The 20,512-nt window shown below is 39.1% G+C and overlaps 1 protein-coding gene across 21 annotated transcripts in view; it reads right to left on the bottom strand.

Annotated features, from left to right (window-relative positions):
* Nucleotides 1–20,512, bottom strand: part of Mitf (melanocyte inducing transcription factor) — a 357,640-nt gene that overhangs the window by 245,395 nt on the left and 91,733 nt on the right. For 2 of the 21 annotated variants that reach the window (XM_074044211.1, XM_074044212.1), the window contains exon 1: nucleotides 3,146–9,436. The exons of 17 other annotated variants lie outside the window; for them this stretch is intronic. In XM_074044211.1, the coding sequence (XP_073900312.1) occupies nucleotides 3,146–3,201 (56 nt within the window). In that variant the 5' untranslated portion in view covers nucleotides 3,202–9,436. Of the gene's footprint in view, nucleotides 1–2,083; nucleotides 3,110–3,145; nucleotides 9,438–20,512 lie in introns of those variants that run through there. 2 more of the 21 variants (XM_074044213.1, XM_074044218.1) reach the window with 2 other exon arrangements.

The following is a 20,512-nucleotide window of genomic DNA, read 5'->3' as shown; positions in this document are numbered from 1 at the left end:
AAGAATATTCCTTAACCAAAATGCATGTTCAGTCTGGAGTACCCATATTCCTACTCTCTCCTTGCTTTAGCTAGCTATCCTGTTATTCACAATACTTCTCTGCCTTCTAGGAGTTAAATTGGCTACATACCTATGTTTGGCCAATGAAATTTAAGCAAGAATGTCATGGGGGTACCTCCAGGAAATCTTCTTAAAAAGGTACTCATCTTTGAACCTTCTGCCAGTATGACCTGTGTAATTTGGCTGCACTGGCTGGAGCTCCAGGAGCCATTTTGGACCATGAGGTTGAGGTACAGACTGAAAAGTGAAGTTGATCTGTACTTGGTCCTTTACAACCTAGTGGAGTGAGCTCCTTAAAGACAGAGATATTGACATATTTTATTCATACTACACATTCCCCAGCAATAGTCAGACAAGATAAATATGTGTTCAATGAGTAAATCTGGTATCTCTCTTCTAGCAAATAATCTGCCTCGGAGAATCAAATAATCATAGAATCTTGGTGTTGGAGGACATTTTGTCAAAACAATATGCTTGCATCACGCAGTGACAGAGAAGAGGGATCTTGTCTATTTCCTTAATTCTAAGAGGAACTTCCACTCCACATTTTAGGATTTCCAACATCAGGAAGCACCTTAAAACCAATGAATCCATTTAGTAGAGTCTTCTCCATCCACAAACAGTTGCCACAAAGTTAAAAGTGAATTGGGCTCAGGGAAACACTGTTTTTTTGGGTGGTATGGTATTTGAACTCAGGACCTCACAACTTGCCAGACAGGTACTCTACCACTTGAGCCATTCCTCCAGTCCTCGTGTGTGTGTGTGTGTGTGTGTTGGATGTTTTTGAGATAGAGTCTCACTTTTTTGCCCAGTCTGGCTGCAAACTATGATCCTCCCAAGCTCTGCCTCCTAAATAGCTAAGTGTGAACCACCAGTGCCCAGCAGAGAAACACATTTGATAGAACATATTTGAGACTCATCATGGCCTCTCCAAAGCTCAACTGAGTTGTGGGTTGATAGTTCAAAAAATGGAATGGGAATAACTCGTTCAATACAAAGGCAGAGTAAAACATATCAACCCACTTAGCATTTCATGTGAAAATACATGGGATGGACCGAATCAAAGTATAGGCCCTGGATCTCACAGCGGGAGTTGGCATCCTAGTCTGTTATTTCTTAGCTATATGACGTGGGCAGGACATTCACCTGCTCAAATCTTAGTTTTCCTATCTGTGAAACGTGAGTAGAAAAAAGTACCTTTATAAAATGTATTACTCCAGGTCAGAGGCTGAGAGTGGAGCTAACAAACAACGTGGACAATGAGCCAGAGTTAAGTGATGGATCCTTCTACGCTGTGCCTTAATCAGGAACAGTATCCTCTGAACACCCGAATATTTCAAAACTAGTGAAAACTGAAGGTATTTTCAAGACAGCCACAATTCTAGAATATTGATTTTTGCCATGGTGTACCTCTGCTCTGGAGGAAAATATCAAACAATTCATTCACAGCGTGTGGCCTCCTCAAAGAACAGGTACAAAAAAAGTTTGTTAGCAACAAAGCAATGCACAAATTTTGCCCAAGATGTTTTCTCAGAATTTCACATGAAGAGTTTATAAGGGAAGCACGCTCCTGTGGCAAATATTTTAACTAACTAGAAAAGAAAGTCACAATTAAGAATTAATTTGGATGCAAATTCAGATGTGGCATTGCTACTGTCTACATGTGACATCAGAATGGTGAGCTGCATCTGGTGATGTCATCCATTAACTTGCTTAAAATTAGTATTAAATAGATTAGTAAGTCATATAGTATATTCTTATAGACCATGAATTACGACGAACAGGAATCATCTCCTCAACTATTATCTGATTTATAAGGCAGGAATTTATAAACCTCCTAGCATAATGACATTTTCAATACATAATTACATATGCTTTGTTCATAGGATGAGCTATCATTTTAGAGAGATAAGTAATTAAACTGTTTTAATGACACACAGAATGAAAAAATCTAAAGTATTTATAAAAGCAAACTTCAGCAGAAATAGAAGCACAAGAAGTTAGAAAACATTTTAAAAACTACCTTTTATAAGACCTTTTAAAGATGTATCCACTGCAAATCACGGACTTTAGTTTATGGGAATTTTATTTTTAAGAATCAAATTCTAAAAATAGTTCTGCTACATCTAGTATTTTTCCATTCTTCTTGCCGTCTTTAAGCACACCTCCATAAGCTGCTGAACAAAATGCTTCTCTGACTTAATCAGAAGCTCTCTCATGACCCAGGACCACTCAGTAAATAATTATTAAGCTCTGAGGCGGCTTTTGCATAAGTTGATTTGCTTGAATGCCTATTCACTTAGGGACCTAAGCTCTCAGATTGTTTTTGAATCTTATCGCCGAATAGTGAAAGTAATGTTAAAGGGGGAGGGGAGCAATGGCAGACACTTGGTGTGTCTCCATTATAGTATTTCTTTCAAACTTGTTCACATTTCTATGCCAGGCAAATGATTCTGGCATCTGGATGATTCATTTTCCCCTTAAAGAAAACAAAATCAATACATAAAAACACAAATGAGATGTTTATCAATGCACTGTTATTATTCAAGAGTTAAGGAAAGAGACAGGGAGGGAAAAAGGTGTGTGTGTAGGGAAGAGACAGAGACAGAGATAAAGACACAGAGACAGAGAAAGACATTCCAAAGTGTTTACAAGGGACCGTTTTGACAAATGTAACTACTAAGCATGCTGTTTTCCAGAGGAAGAAAATTCTTTTTTTATTCATAACAAACCTGGACTGCATTCTACTTGGAATTGTAAATCAAGCTCTGTTCTAACAGATTTTTCAACCAGCAGGTTTTCTTTGTCATTATTAATTTAAGACCAATATTCAATTTTAAACAAGACAGCAAAGACAACGGACTCGCATTTAGACCCCCCTCATCCGAATTAGTTGTTCCCCTTGTCACATCCACCCACCCACCAGAGGTTATGGCTGCAGCTCATTAAAGCCACAGTCAAAGTAACAGCACCAGGATTTATAATTCTCAAACCTTCCCTTTCTCTTTCCTGTCCCTGAGAAAGAAAAGGCAAATGTGCCTGTTAAGGGTCCCCAGGATCATTTGCAGAATAAAACTTCACTTACAGATAAAAGCTTTCAAAGGAGCAGGGCATGAACATCTGAAATCTAAGCGCCTCCATCTTTTTTCCTTTAAGGTGTTCTGCAAGCCCTTGGCGAAGAGTGAAAGTCAAAGTTAGTTCTGGCACAGGCTGTGTCACTAGGGGTGGCTCCTGATAAGGCCCTGGAAACGCCAATCCAAACACAGCTCCACACTAGAACGGTGCCTGGTGTCTGTCTGCAACAGCAGACCTGTTTAATCCAGTACCTACAGCACCTGCAGGACAAAAATGCTGCCTGGCTCTGCAAAAGGGCCACTCCAGGACCCAGGCCCTGCCAGAGATCCACCCAGCAGCCAGGCGGTATCTAGGGATGCTGACTTAGCTTTCCCCAGCTCAGACACTGGTTCAGGCTTGCAGGGGCTGCGTGTCACTAGAGAACCTGAAAGGAGAGGCAATTTCACACACCGGTGGGTTTTTAACACTTCATGGATTCTCAGAATCCGTACGGGAGAGTTGTGGGGAGCTCCTGCCCCTTTTCCTTGGGAGATCTTGGGCAGCAATTCATCTTGCACCTCTAGCTGCTTTGCATCCGTGCACAGTCATTTTTGGAGCTTGGGAACTGAGCCTGCCCGCCTGCACACAGGCTAGAGACCTGCACAGCTTTGTTATCCTTGGGCCCCAAGAAGATAAGGAGTGTTGTGCTTGTCTCATCCTGGTGGACATAAAACATAAGCTGCTTCTAACTGCAAGCACCATCACTCAGGACACACAAACCTTTAGGCCACGCATCTGTGTATCCTTAGACTGCATCTATCCAATTCTGAACACATTCATATACAAGAAGAAAAAACTAGCAATACATGTTCTCGAAGAAAACTCACTTTAAAATGCAGACATGACAACATCAACATTATCAAATATTTACGTAGCTCCTACAGGCTCAGCACACCAAAGACACCTTGCACAGTTAGAAAATATGAATATTTCCCCTATGCACAAGTAGAGGTCAGAACAAAGACACCTGGCACTTTCCAGTTGTGCACCCTGGGCAGGCTACTTCATCTCTCTGTGCCTAAGTTTATCTACGTGGCTAGAAAGCCATCAATCTCTATAACCTGTAGTCAAATTTGAATTCCATAATGGAATGCAGTTATCTTTTTAGAATTTCTCTCCAATCATAGGAAATATTCAGCCAGGAGTCCCAATCAAACAAGTTCTGTTTCTTCTTTGTTCATTCATTCATTCATTGGTTCAGCAAATATTTTTGGAACATCTACTGTGCCCCAGCACTATGGAAACACTTAAGAGTGGGAAACACATTCAATAACCATGTAAGTCCATAATTATAAATGCGATAACGGGGAGGCACAACAGTGAACATTTAAAGGTCAGAAGAGGTTTCCCTAGGCTGAGAATTCTGGCTGAGGTCTGGGAGAAAGTTATGGGAGAAGAGTCTTCCAGACAATAGTAATTGCACATGTAAGAACCCTGAGGTGGGAAGTTAACAGGAGGCTCCATTGAGCCTGGAGGACACAGAGTAAGTGTAAAACTTGGTACCCAGGACACCAACGCAGTGTCCAGATCACACCATGCAGGTCCTGGTAGAACAGGGAGAGGTCACTGATTTTATTCAAAGATGAACAAGAAACTATTGAGAAGTTGTAGGCAGAGGAGTGATGAGCTCGGATTGGAGTTTTTAGAAAGGTTTCTCAGGGTGCTATGTTGAGAACAAATTAGAAGACAGACAGGGTTAGCTGCTACACTGGTCCTGGTAGGAGGTGAGGAGAAGGTGAAAATGGAAAGAAGTTGATAAAAGTGCACAGGTTATTGGGAAAAACTAAGGATCAATAAATGGAAGAGTGGAGAAAAACATCCAGGTCTCTGGCACAATGTTTGCATTTATTAGCAACAGTCACGGAGCACTTTCTGTGGGTCAGGTGCTGTGAGAGGTACAGGGTAAGCACATGAATAAGGAGACATATAAGACATTCTTCTTATAACCTTCTTATTAACCTCTTATTAACCTACCCTGCCTCTTTTCTCTGCACAATATGGCATGAAAACTAAGAACAGCACACTGTGAACGTACCCATGTTCAAATCTCAATGCTGGCTAATTCCAGAACCTGTGTCAATTTACTGAACTTCCTACACCCCAGATTCTTCATCTGTAAAAGACAGGACAAGTGAATGTACTGGAGCCTGTTCTTAGAACCAAATGACATACCACACGCAATGTGTTCAGCACATTCTCTCATACATGGTAAATTCCCAATCGAAAAAAAAAGAGTTCCTATGATTCTGATTGTGGTTAGTGCTACCTACCCTGGATTAACATGGACTTCGAAGAGAACTAAGGTAAATGGAACAGAGGGAAAAAAAATTGAAAAAGTGAAAGGTAGAGGAAAAGAGAGGCTAGGGATTTACCAGATTTAGATCAACTCAGACACTTTTCCATTTGGGGCATTATCTGAAGCTGTATTAAGTTGCTTGAGTAGGTTTTATCACTTGGCTACACCCAGAGAAAATCCATGCCCTGGACTCTCAAACATTGACCATGAAGCCATTGCTATCAATTCCAGCCATTTTGCACAATGTGGTGTCAAATGCCCTGCCGGCATGCTCAACCAGTATCAACACCTGGCTTTTTTTTCTGGACGATCCGCCATCTCAGGAAAGATTTCCATAGATCATTTACATAAATACTGAAATTACTTTAAAGGGCATGTGTTCAGTTTATTTATGGTACTTTAAAAAGATCTAGATTACATGAGTGTTCTCAGGGAATCTCATTAGACACAGCAATGACATATCCACCAGGAAATAGATTCAATCTTAACATAAATGTACAGATCTGCCGCCATCTACAACTCATGAAATATTTCATACATGTCCCTAAACTAAAGCATGACTCAAGTCATCAACCAATTGTTCAACAAGTACCTTCTGAACACCAGAAACCAGGATGTTGTTCACCGTTGTGTCCCTAAGCAGTCCATGGTATGATGGTCAATGAATATCTTGAAATCAATGCATAATGGGTAAGCAACTCTCTTCTGCACATTTTGTACTATCTAGATGCATATTCTGAGTTTGTGAAGTGCCTATAAATACTCATATGCTCTTACCCAAACCCCAAACTCAAATACAAACTAAGAATTGTACGTAAAGGTAATATTAAAAATATGAAACAAAGAAATCAGCATAAAAATATTACCTGTACTCCAATGCATCTCACATCTGAATTACTACTCCTTGTCCTAGATACAGCAAATTAACCCCACATCAGAATTCTTACTGACCTGTAATGCTAAACCTTAACTAAAATGAAAGTTAAAATCCCCTGTCCAGACAACAGCCACTTTTTCTCGGGAAGCTAAATTGGGCTTTGGAATCTTTTTTGGAAGGAAAAACAGAATCACTGTTTGGACTTGGTTGAAGAAGAGATAAGATATTTCACTTATCATCCTGTCCAAAATGTAGCTGAAGAAAAGTAAAGCTACTGTTTTATCTCAGTTCAGAATTCTTATTTTATTTGGGGATTAAATTCCCAATTTCCCCCAAAGCACACCATTTCCTAAAGGTTTTCTTTTGATAGCCATTGTTCTTTTCAGTGAACTCCTACCTCTATTCCTCAGGCTGATGATAGTTAGCATATGGGTGCTTAGTATGTGCCAGCAAGCTTCCAACTAGTCTTGGAATGTCTCATTGTGATCCCAGAAAATGGTCCCTAAACCTATCTCTTATCACAAGTACCTGGGAAGCCTTCTCTTTATCCCATCCCCTTAAATGGAGGCAATTCTAAGAGTAGAAAAGTCAAGCATCTCTACCCAAACAAATGAGTAAAGGAAACCCTCCCAGAGTATGGTTGGGAATTCTGTATTTGTTACTGGTCCTCATAAGAGTCTAATGTGGAAGTGACTAATATGTACTATAACGTTATAATATATATAATTATATCTAATATATACTGCATAAACTATCTCCATGAGTAATGGGAAAACACTAAAAAAATGTGAGCTCCATGTATCTGTTGAATAAAGAAGTTACTTACACAGTTTAATTCTATAAAGATCACTTGGATTTACTATGGGCATGCATTGAATGTTCAGCAAAAGCCTTATTCTGAGGTGATTCAAGAGGAACACGAAGTTGGTAATGTAGCTCAAAAGCACTCTCAACAATAGCAACACATGTTCTCTCTGCCCTCCACACTTGCATGTTCACTTTCTTGGAAAACTTAGATGCTACCAAAAGCTCCTTTACCCTGAACATCTCCTGATTTGTTCAGTGTGTGGCAGACATCATTCTCCATGCCGTGGGGTAGACCAAGGGCTCACTCCAGACTCACATACACACGTCTGTAGAGAGAACAGGCAGGGAGGACAGAACACCAAGAACATCCTTGCCAAGAGCTCCTTCCCATAGCTAGCTCCTCCTCACCTGCAAATGAGGGCTTGTGGTCTTACCATTTGTCCTCAACAGGACTTTGCTGAGCATCCTTCCTAAGAAGAAACAGCCACTTAGGATTTTTTTCCCTCTCAGCAAGTATTAGCTTCTTTCTTTTATAGCACTTAATCCAAATTGAAATCATTTTATTTGCTTTGTCCTTGGAAGGCAGGATCCCTTGTACTTATTTTATTCTCAGTGCTTGACATATAGTAAATGCTCAATAAATATTTGCCAGCTGGATGGCTGGATGGAAGGAAGGATAGATGAATGAGTGACACAGTGAAGAAATTAGGTAAGGAAGGATGACATTTAATTAATTAGGAAGGAAGTCAATGGGTATACATGTGTCATACAAATGTATACTCTTTACTTGGCTTTTAAGTGACTGAACACAAATAGTTTTCATGGATAAAATATTTGCATACAAGGTTGCAGAGAATGCTGTAGCAGTTCTAATTTGAACCATCACAGCAGGACTACAGGAAATTTTTAATGACTACCTATCTGCAAAAATACCTGCTCAGTACCACTCAATCACATTTATCTCTCTCATCTTGCTTCTATTCTTTCCTTCTACCATAAACAGATCCCCCTGCAACAGTGATATCATGGCATCCTCTGAAAGACAGCACCAAGAGAAGCCCTTCAAGGCTGAAAAGAACATATAGAGGAAAATAAGATGACCTAGTTATACTTGACTGAGATCAAGCCCAACATTATAAAAGAAGTGCTTAGAGTTCAGTTAGAGAGAAAAATTAATGTTTTTTAAACATTAATTTTCTAATTCTTTAGAAAAATCTATCCTGAGAATAAAAATACAATCCACAAAAAGGCATCTCATATTCTGTCTGAAGTGAATTTTTGGGCAATTAATGAAGAGACAAATCTGTAGGATATTTAGCTTGGCTTTTTTCTTTAATGTAATAATCAATACAACCAATTAATTCTCTCATTTGTACTCTCTGATTTTCTCTCTCTTAGGGTTCACTTCAAAAGAAATACTTGTTCCTGCATTAAAGGTGATTCAGAGGTCTTGCTTGGTTATTAATAAGTGGTAACTGGCATTTGCAATAAGCAGGCCACAATGTGCTGGACATGCCAAGTGGCGAGACGACAAATGCTGGGGAGGGGACACTGCTGAGATTACGCTACTCTGATAATCTCTTCAAATGAGAAATTTACTAAAACACAATTTGCTTTCATTATCAAGGTAAACAAACAGGAAACGATAAGGCTGTCGCCAGTGTGCGGGCCAAAGTCATTCACCATAAGACTTTACAATGAATAAAATCTTCTACTGTGGAACTTTAAACCTATGTACTTTTCTGTAACTCCTAATACATGTAAAAAGAAAAATAAAAATGTGGGCTTCTCTTTTCTCAGATAGGTTAGTAACTTTAAAAAAAATGAAAGACTATGCTAAGTACGGTAGTATGTAGTATGTGCCTGTAATCCCAGCACTCAGAAGGCCGAGGAAGGAGGATATCAAGTTGGAGACTAACCTGGACTACCGTGAAAGGAAAGAAAGAGAGACAGAGGAAGGATGGAAGGAAGGAAAGAAGGAAGGAAGGAAGGAAGGAAGGAAGGAAGGAAGGAAGGAAGGAAGGAAGGAAGGAAGGAAGGAAGGAAATAAGAACATGCCTGTGTTTTAAGGGCATTCAGAACTGAAACAGAAGAGTGCACCATCAACATCGTCTATGACAGCAATTTGTTTTGGTTTTCCGCCCAAGCATTATTAAGATCTCATAGTGTTTTTTTTCTTTTATTGTTGTGCTGGGTGGGGGTACATTGTGGCATTTATAAAAGTTCTTACAATAAATCAAATATATCATATTTGAATTCACCCCCTCTACCATTCTCCTTCATCCTCCCCCCATTCCTGGAGTAGTTAAAACAGGTATCATTTTTGCATTTACATACATGTGTACACATTTTTTTGTACTGTATTCACCCTCCTACCCCCTTTCTCCACCGCTTCCCCCATCCTACTGGTACCAACTGCCTCCACCCCCAGGACTGGTTCCACCCTTCTGTTCTCCAATTTTGTAGAAGGAAAAAAGAAAAACAATGACATTTTTGCTTGCTTGAGATAAAGGTAGCTAACGCCATGTAATGTCAGCCACTAGGCGTGGCCTCCACAGGCCACCACAGCTCTGGTGTGAGAATGGTAACTGCACCCCTTCCCTGCCCCCATCTCACAGTGAGAAAGCTGCACATCAACAGCTCAGAAAACCCCCAAATCATTTACAGCAAGGGGGAGCTGGAATAGGGACTGAGATAAAGGAGAAAGAGATGCTTTGTCAGCTACAACTTTCTAGTTATGTAAATTAAATAGCCACATGCCAAACAAGACATCTCAGGGAATGAAGGATTGCATAAATGGTGGTGGCCCCATAAGATCATAATGAAGCTGAAAATCTCTATGGCTCAGTGACTACACAGCCACCAGGATGTCGTGGCACATGCATTAGTCACTGGTCTGCAGTGATGCTGGTGTAAACAGACCTACTCAACTGCTAGTCATACAAAAGCCCAACACCTACACTTATGCACAGTACATAAAACTTGATAATGAAAATAAATGACCATGTTGCCAGATTATGTATTTACTATACTATGTTTTTATTGTTATTTTAGCGTGTACTCCTTCTAATTATATTTTAAAAAAAAGAGTTCACTATAAAAATCGTCTACTGTGGTACGCCAACAGCAGCCTCATACAACTCATGTTTACTGTGTCCCTTGATGGCACCAACAGGCCACAGAGAGTGGCTGACCTTCACCATCTGGGTTTGCGTAAGTGCCCTCTGTGACGTCACACATGACGAACTCACCTAATGACACACTTCTCAGAACATATCACCATTGCTAAGCTAGGCACAAATCTATTCATATCCTAAAAAGTGAGTAAAAGGTGGAGCGAGACCATGATACCATAGCGGAAAGTGGTTTAGAAGCCACGGAAGTGCATGAACACCACGTTTTACAAGATGTTAAGGTAAGAAGCCAGGGCACTGGTTTCACCCATGAACAACAAACGTGTGAGCAGACTGCTATTGTATAAATGTATGAATAATTGATACATTTCTCCAACAGATGTAAACCTAGCACTGTTTCCCCCACTGGAGAGCACATAGTGTGGAGATCTAAGGTAGACACACACCCAGTGAGCATTTCTGCTCACACACTGCCTTTCCTTGAGCAAGCTGTCTAACTTCTGAGCCTCAGCATCTGTGCCTGTAACACGGGGAATTGATGTGATCAACTTTACAGAGTAATGTGATGGTTAAGTGAGATGAGCTATGAGAAGTACTTAGCATGGTACCTGGAAAAATAGAACCTAATCAATACCATATGCAAAAAATAAGGATTCTTTGTCAGAATACTCTTAGGTAATGTAAAGTCGATCTGGGAAGCCTCCAAGGACTTCAAGTTCTAGGGCAAACAAAAAGTATTATTTGGAGACAATAGCTAAAATGTTTTGAAACCTGATATCTGAAGAGGCTGTATAAGTTGAGGAAAGGTTGTGATTAAATATTTATAATGAGTAAGTAAAAACTGAGATGGTGGTTACCTATAACTTCTGATGCTGGATAATTAACTATGTTTTTTCAATGCAAACAAAATTCTATCACCAGGACCTTTCTTCTCTGGCTTAGTTTGTCATTATGCTTCTAATTTACATTTTTACTATAAAACATACCTAGAAGTCAACCTGGACATCATGTATTTAAATAAGCAAAACTGGAACAAATCAAAACTGGATAAAATTGAACAAACTTGAACCTCTTTGTGCTCTGTAGATTACCTTATGCTAAATTTATGTTAGCAGTCAAATTTCCCAAATGTTTGAAGCATCTCAAATACTCTTATACTAATGATATCTTGTTTCAGTTATGCTGAGCAAACAGGATTTAAAATGAGAAAAATAATATTTGCACAAAAATCCTTCCTGTCTGTTGATTAAATCCAATCAATCATAATAAACTCAACAAGCATTAGCTTTCTGTGTCTAATTCACACTCTAGGGAGTCTTGCCTATAATCAAAGTATATATTTATGTTGATAGTAAAAGTTAAAATAACCAATATTTTAAAGTAATAGCCTTTGTAATTTCAAGTAATACTGCCACAAAGCAACATAAAGGAAAAATTACCTTTGCTTTAAAAAGTTAATCCCTGTGTTCTTAAAACTATCGTGCCTAACGAAGCTAGCTAATTCTCCTTTTAACATTCACCAAGCATTAATTAAGTGCCAGATATTACATGGCAGTCTGGCAATAGAGATACAGAGAATAGGAAGCATTCGAACTTACCTGGCTTCTAATACTTAAAAAGGAAGTTTATTTTTAAAGGATGTAAACAAAATCATGACTAAAAGATAGAAAAATAAAAAATTCTTATTAAAATGCATTCATTCAACATTTACTGAATACCTACTATGTCCCAGGCTTTATTCGATATGTTTGACATACATGAGTGCTATATCATGGATCTCAGATTCTTAAAAAAACTGTAGTAGGTTCAGTCTGAATGCTCCACACACGTATTAATTTAAACACACAACTTGGAAAGCACATACATTTCTAATCTTTAGGCACCCACAATGATATTCCTACTAAAAGGATGTCTGGTTCCTAATGCATTTTCATTTCCCAATGTGTCAAAATTTACAAAACAAATGACATCATGTCTCTGCCTCATTTTTAAAAAGGAGAGGGATGAGAGAAGAGACATGGAGAATTCTGCATCATATCGCCGCAGTGAAAATGTACCTCCTATTTGTACGTCATGTTTCACGTTTATTTAGTGTATTTAAAGCAAGAAGCTGAGGGGCAGGGATTGAAGTAACTTGCCCAAAGTGAAAACAGTAAGGAGCCACAGATCTGGAGTTTGCAACTCCAGAGCCTCGCCTTCTCCATTAGGCACTCTGTTTCAAGTTGATGTAAGCTATTCAGTGATCACAAAAGCAAACCTATTCTAAAATTAGAACCTCGTGCTGGAGTTGCCTCTTCACTCTCTGTACCCCACACCCTACGCTAGCTTCTGAGTCCCATGAACACGTGGACTGTGTCTGTTTAATTCATGATTTTATTCTTTAACCATGTTCAATTCAACACAGGAAAGACACACAACACCTGTTCACCAATGGGTTAAATGATTAGTTAATTGAACATGGTGTGTTTTTAGCCACTTCTGACCATGATCTGACCTTAAAAAAAACACGAGAATGAAGCAGACTTCCTTGAATATTTATACCAACCATAAGTTGAATTAATGACATTCATTAGAAAGTAACATAAAGAATGTTTGTCCTTAAATAACTTAATATGGTTAGAAAAGGGATTAAGAAAATATTAAATCACAAGGAAGAAAAAGAAAAGATAACACAATATATCAGTACAATTTGCATGTGTTAATGGTAGAAGATATATGGAAATTCTCAGAAAAGAATTATTCAAAAGGTTTTCTAAGAGAAACAGGGCTTTGCAAATTTGGGAAGGATGGATTCCACTGGCAGAGATGATAAATCTTGAGCAAAGATGACTAATGTGTGGGATTCAAGTTGATTTCAAATCAAGACACACAGACTCTGCATTAAATAACCATGGAGTCACACAGTGAAAAGGGCCCTTTCAAATTTCTTTCATCTGGGCGGGGGGTTTGAGTCTCTGATGTTAATATGTTTTCAATCTCTCAACACTTGCCCTTTGTTAACAAAAAAGCTCAAACTCTGACTCTGGGTGTTGCAAACAATATACCCTGTAAGAATCTAGCCATTTTCCATCAATTTCATTAAATTTATTTATAGGTACTTGTTCTTGTGTCTTCTGTGTATTATAATATTGCCTTTAAATGATATGTTTAGCATTTTAATCCTTATGTAATATCTGGAAAAAAAGTAATGAAGTTAGCAGAGAATGGCTAAAATTTGGGAAACACTGATTAAAAGAAATATAAAGAATGTGCCAGACTCCTTCAGTGGAAACCAGATTAAACACAGCCCAGAAATAGTGGCATATTCTATTATAGTGAAATGCTAACAGCTACAGAGAATTCCAGTCTGATAAAATAAAACCATGTAGAGCTCTGAAATCACAGTGAGCAAGCCTAGCCTTAATCTCTCACTAGCTGTGGAAAATGAGCATGACTTTCAGATATGATTCCATACAGGAAAAGTAGAGACCTGGCCAAGAGGGACTGAGACTATCATAATGGAAGTGATAGGCAGTGTTGTTGGTAGTGCCTGTAAACAGGACCTTGGTCCAGAAAGGAAGGCAAGCCTGTCAGGACAAGACGTCAGGCACGCCTCAGGGTGATGGTTCAATCTATGAAGATCTCTCCTCTAGGGCTGTGGATATCACAGTTGCCTGTGTTTCCTTCTGGGGCACAAATTTAGCTAATGGTCCTGTTTTGTTTTGGTTGGATTTCTTCTAATTCCATGATGAAATATCAAAAGACATTCCCAATATAGATTATTTTTTTCCTCCTAGCTATATAATACTTTCATACACTAGATGGAGCCAGTTTTACAATGTTTTGGGATTCAAGTATAGGCTCGTTGTTACACTTGAAGATAAAAATCCATGCACAGAGCTATGGGAGAGTTGTGTACTACTTAAATGTATTTTCATTTAAATGTTTTAAATTTTCAAGGTCAAAAGTTCCCATCATTTTACCATTCTGCCTATTTTCTGCAACTCTTAAGCCTAAATTTTATAAAAGTATTAATAATGCTATGAAATGTGTATTTCAAATATGTACATTTTATAACTCATTAGCATTTTTAACTTTGATTTAACATGTATTTATTATAGCTTTTTTAAGCTGACATCCAAAAAATGAATGCTTTGTTTTTTTTGTTTGTTTCTTTCTTTACAAGTGATTTATAAATGTAATAAGCAGATGGTCTCATCAGATCTATGACCTAACGACAAATTCTAGGCTCAGAGTGAGATAGAGCAAGAGAACTGCAAGGAGGCAGAAGGCAGACCAGCAATCCATAAGAATACAGAAACCTGTCCAGCACAGAGTGAAACTAAGATACTTGCAAGGAGGGAAGAGCTCAAGGATGGGAAAAAGTTACTGTCAAAGACAAAAGAAAACATGCGTGTTCACAGTTACCAACCTGCGGCTAAGATGGAGCAGTAAGAAAATAAGATGAAGGTTATAGCCATGGGTAAGGAAGGTTCAAAGCAATGTTTCTCAGCAGGGACAGCTTTGCCCCCAAGGGACATTTGACAATGCCTGGGGACACTTCTGACTTTTATAAACGGGGAAGTGGGTGTTACTGGTGGCTGGTGAGTAGAGGCCAAGAATGCTGCTGACCATTCTACAATGCACAGGATGCCCTCACAGGAAGGACACCTGATCCAAATGTCAGTAGTGCCCACGCTGAAAACCTCCACTGTCAAATAAACATATCTCCTGCACAGAAAACAAAACGGTCCCAGGTCCTTGTGGGCATTAAATTATTAACCAAACATTTCAGCATGTTTATTAGACAGTTTTTAGGTCTGTGGGACACAGTACATGCATGTACTTGAGTCTATCATAGGTGCCACAGTATATGGGCCAGTGTGTCAAGGGATTGAAGATAAAGAGGAAAAAGTGGGGGCTGGAGATGTAGCTCAGTGGTAGAGCATTTGTCTAGTATCCTAAGCATTGCATTAAAAAAAAAAAGGTGGGTGGGGCAGGTCAATTAAATAAACAGAGGTTTATTGATACAATGAACCATTAAACAGTGAACGTGAGCAAACCACAACTTTATGCTTCTAGATAAAGTCAAACAAATGTTGAGTGAAAAAAAAAAAAGGCCAGGCACACAGAATACTACCACAGGATCAAATTTATTCAAAGCACAGTACTCATAGATGTCAAACTATAATGAAAGCGAAGAAGCGATTAGAACAAAATTCAGGAGGGTGGTTATCTTGGTGGGGAGTGAAGGAGAGAATGCAATCAGCTATGAGCTTCCAAGGTGTTCCATATTTAAAATGGATAGTGGATACAAGATAGTTGTTTTATTGTTCTTCACTAAACTGAAAGGTTTTAGATACTTTTATATAGGTAAGATATGTTTAATAATAAGAAGCATCAAAAATAAGGAGTGGCAGGGAAGGGAAGAAATGAAGATAGCAAGTATAAGTGACTGGAGTCTTGACAGGCAAGAGTGTAAGGCAGTTAACAGAGTTAGAGGTATCTCTCAGTCTTCCTTCCCTTCACCCTTACACAGAGCAGTCATTCATCTTATCTGCCAACAACCAAACTGCATCTCCTCTGTCGTGACAGTTGTTCTGACATGGTTCAACTCTGGACTGGACTGTGAAATGATTCTGCCTACTTTCCACAATACATCCTATACCTAAGATAACAGGACCCTTAGTAAAGCAGAATTTTACTGCTCTCATGCAACTGCTGTAAGAATATTAGTGGTTCACCAATAAGCAATGAAAAATTTTCAAATGTTTTATTTAGACTGACAGTCAAGGGCCAACTTACCTTTCTAGACTTCTTTATTATAATAACTCTAAGTAATATAAACAATTTACTTATGCTCTAACCCTAACTGTTCACTTTTGTTTAGGCTGTTCTCTTGCCTAAAGTATACTTCATGTACTCAACATTCCTTTCTATCCACAAATATACTCTCTGATAAAATGAAAAATGTATGCATTACCAAATGTTGATGAGAAACCAAGCAACCTGAACACTTATCAATTGCTGCTGAGTGTGTAAAGTCATTCAAAAACTTTTGGAAAATGGTTCACTCATTGAGTATATTTGTTGACCGAGTAATTCCACTTCCTTGAAGTAGAATTATGTTTCTGAAGAGAAACATATATGCATAAGTCATACAGCAAAAATATTCATGTCAGTATTGCAAAACAGTAGGCACATCAACACAGAATAAAGAGTGATGGACTCATGCAACAGAATATTCTATGACAATGAACTATTGCTATAGAACAACCAGGGATGAGTCTCATAAACGTTCCACTGAACAGAAGACCCCAGATGTGAGAGCACACAGCATGTGATTCAAGTTGCATAAACTTAAACGAAACCAGACTTTATTAATTTATGGTGTTAGAAGTTGGGAAAGTGACCATACCTACAAGTGGTGCCTAGAAGGAGGCACAAGGGTGCCATTGATGCTCTATCTCACAGACTGGATGCTGGTTACTTGGTGAAAGGTTTGCATACTTTTCTGTAGAATGCCACACTTCTGTTAAAAATGTTTAAAATCTACTCACTCTTTAAGATTATTCCTGGACAAACCTTCCTCCTTTCTTACAATAATCTCCCCTGATCCCAACTAGATAATTTTTCCTCTTCTAACATCCCATAATATAATTATAACCTTAAATCTAACTTCTAGGTTTTTGTGCACATTTACCAAAGAAGAACACTTCACCAATGAGTGCATGGATCAGGATATCCTTTAAGGTTCCCCCTAAAACATGCATGAAAGCAACTAGTCAGTAAATATTGTGGGAGCTGAATTAAATTTACAGAATTTAAATTACATGCATTGCCTTTTCTAAGCAGCATTTCTCTGTGATCATGTTGGGTAGACGTTATCATTCAAATTTTTATTATCTCATTTTTATTTGTAACCATTACAATTCATATTTTTTGTTGTATGATTCTACAAGGTTTGAAATGTACACAGTCCCATGACCATCACCACAATCAAGATACAGAACAGCTAGATCACCCCCAAACACTCTCTGGCCCTAGAAGCCAAACCTCCACCATCTCCAACTCCCAGACACCATATATCTCAGACTTCTGTTCCTATCATTTTGCCTCTTCCAGAATGGCACAGAAATGGAATTGTGAGTGGCATATAGGCTCATGAGTCTGCTTTCTTTCCCTTAGCACATGGATTTGAGGCTCCTCCACCTAGCAGCTGTGGTTATCAGGACCTTGTTGCTTCTTACTGCTCCTTGTGTTCCACTCTGCAATGAGCCACAGCACATTTGTGTCGATGAAAGACTTTCACACTGGTGAAAGGACATTCATGCCATATCCGGTTTGGGGTGATTATAAATAAAGGTGCTGTCCATTGTTTGTTTAAGATTTTGTTTTGGTGGTACTGGGATTTAAAGTCAGGACCTTGTTCCTGCTAGGCAGGTGCTCTACCACTTGAGTCTCACTCCCAGTCCTTTTTTTGCTTTAGTTATTTTTCAGGTAGGGCAACACGTTTTTGCCCCGGGCCAGCCTCAGACTGTGATCCTCCTATCTCTGCCTCCTGTGTGTTTAAGACTGCTTTTCTTTTTTTTTTTATTTTTCTTTTATTATTCATATGTGCATACAAGGCTTGGTTCATTTCTCCCCCCTGCCCCCATCCCCTCCCTTACCACCCACTCCACCCCCTCCCTCTCCTCCCCCCTCAATACCCAGCAGAAACTATTTTGCCCTTATTTCTAATTTTGTTGTAGAGAGAGTATAAGCAATAATAGGAAGGAACAAGGGTTTTTGCTGGTTGATATAAGGATAGCTATACAGGGCATTGACTCACATTGATTTCCTGTGCGTGGGTGTTACCTTCTAGGTTAATTCTTTTTGATCTAACCTTTTCTTTAAGGAATATTTGCAAGTGACTTGGGCATCACATAGTTACCCTTGATAAAAAGAAATGGCAGACACTTAAAAAAAAAAAAACTACAGGAAAGTGATAAGTGAACAGTTTCCCTCCTTATGTGACTGATATCTAGCTTACAATGCACTTTTTGCAAGGAGATTGTGAGCTGCATTTTTTATATGCAGTGCACAGCAAAGTTCAAAAGCATCCAACTGAGGCAGCTTTCAAAAGGCTCATTCTTGTTAATGGGACCCTTGTGGTGGGACTATTATAAATAACTTATTTGTCCTGAGCTATGTACAACTGTTCACCATTGCTGTCAGTAAGTGATGATGACACATGGCCCCTGCCTTTTGTGTGACCTCTGTACCCACCTGCAACACACAGGGAGGAGGGCAAGTGACTGGTCCAGCACTGGGGGCTCTGGGAACATGCTAGGAAAAGGGCTACTTCAACAATTATGCAGAGGGTGACTACAGCTGCACTATTTTTCTGTTGATTTAAACACAAAAAGCATATGTCTAAATCCTCGGGGCAGAGTGTCCACATCATAAAGTTTCCATTAGCTGGTATTTTGGGTGTCCGTCTGTGGTGCCCAAGTCACTATATGGCCAGGGTCATGGCCGCAGGGAAAGGAAATGCCTAAGTGAATTTTCACAGACACAGTGGCCCTGCACCTGCCACCGTGGCTAAAGACAGTATAGTGGCTCAAAATCTTTAAGACTCGAGAGTGGTATGAAGATTCTTTCTGCTCTGAAGGTTTTATTATTTCTGTGATAGTCAAAAGGAAAATCATGACAACTCTTCTTTAACCCTTTTGATAAGCTCTTAAGAAGCAGAGCTACTTCTTAAGAAGTACAAGTTATTATAGCAGATACGCCATGGGTTGTAATCCTAAGCATTTCCATGCAATACCTTACTTTAATCCCCAGTTACAACTCTTTGATTCAATACTGTTATGATGTTCCTTCATCTATGAGAATGAGGCTTTCAATGATCATATCCCTTGCTGAAGGGGTTGGGAAAAACAGGAACCCAATTCAAGGCAGAGTCTAAACCTGGATCGTAGTTCTTAACCCACAGGCAATGCCATCCCATGGTCCTACAAGTAAATACATTCATTTATCCATACTGGAAAATATTTTATATCTGTCCAGGGAAATAAAGATGAATCATATATATTCCTTTTCTGTGGGTACTCATTATTTGTGGGAGGACAGGGAAACATATAACAATAATGTCTTCAGGCTATTTTATAAAATATTTTTCTGAGACTCATATAAAACACTAGTCTTCCAGAGAAAATTCCCACAGATGTACACATACAAAACTCAAATGAATGTTTGAACCACATGTGAGGAATCCCTGGATTACTTAAGTGGTTAACGGCCCAGAATTCAAAGGCGAAAACCCAGATTAGAACAGTTCTGAAGATCGAGAGGCATGAACAAGCAAAGAAGGAACAAGGACCTTTGATAAGACTTCCATCCTGTAGCAGTTGGCAAAAGATCTGATGAGCAAAGAGTAAGGAAACAGGAAAATAGGTAATAGGCCGCCGAAATATTTCAGGCATGAGTTTCCTACTTCTGGAAAGGATGTGGTGAGGATGAGGTATCAGAGCCCAGACTCTAGGGTCAGAAAGAACTGAGTTCAAATCCAAGCTCCTCCCATCTCTCATTAGCTGTGCACCCAGAGGGAAATTATTCAATCCCCCTAAGCTTCAGTTACCTCATCTGTGACGGGGAGATAAGAACAGTCCCAAGTTCACAGGCTGTGAGATAACTCAAGAATAAAGCTCAACAAGCACTTGGCACAGAACGTCAAGGGTAAGTATTTGATACATTGCAGCCACTACCATTAGGACATTATCCTTTTTGTTTGTTTGTTTTTTGTTTTGTTTTGTTTTATTTGTTTTGTTTTGCAGTACCGGGGCTTAAACTAAGGGCCTTCACCTTGAGCCACGATACCAGCCCTTTTTTCTGATGGGTTTTGTCGAGATAGGGTCTTGTAAATTATTTGCCCAGACTGGCTTTGAACCATGATCCTCCTGATCTCTGCCTGCTTAGTAGCTATGAATACAGGCGTGAGACACCAGTGCCCGGCTCCAACATTATGAACACCACCATCATCACCACGCCTGATGCTAACATAGCCTCCACCAAATCACCATGCTGAACTCCTTGCTTAGGTTTGGTCCATCCTATGACATTCTTAGATACATAGGCACATGGTACTCTAGAAGGATCTTTGCCCAGATGAAGTTCCAGTGCAAAAAGTTGCTTCAAAAAACACTCTCCTTGTAAACTTACACCTTATTATTCTCATTAACCACACAAAAATGTGAAAGTCAT

This window comes from Castor canadensis, chromosome 10 (assembly GCF_047511655.1).
Source record: "Castor canadensis chromosome 10, mCasCan1.hap1v2, whole genome shotgun sequence".
NCBI lineage: Eukaryota > Metazoa > Chordata > Mammalia > Rodentia > Castoridae > Castor > Castor canadensis.
Note: the sequence above shows the minus strand (reverse complement) of the source record. Positions and strands in the feature narration are given on the sequence as shown.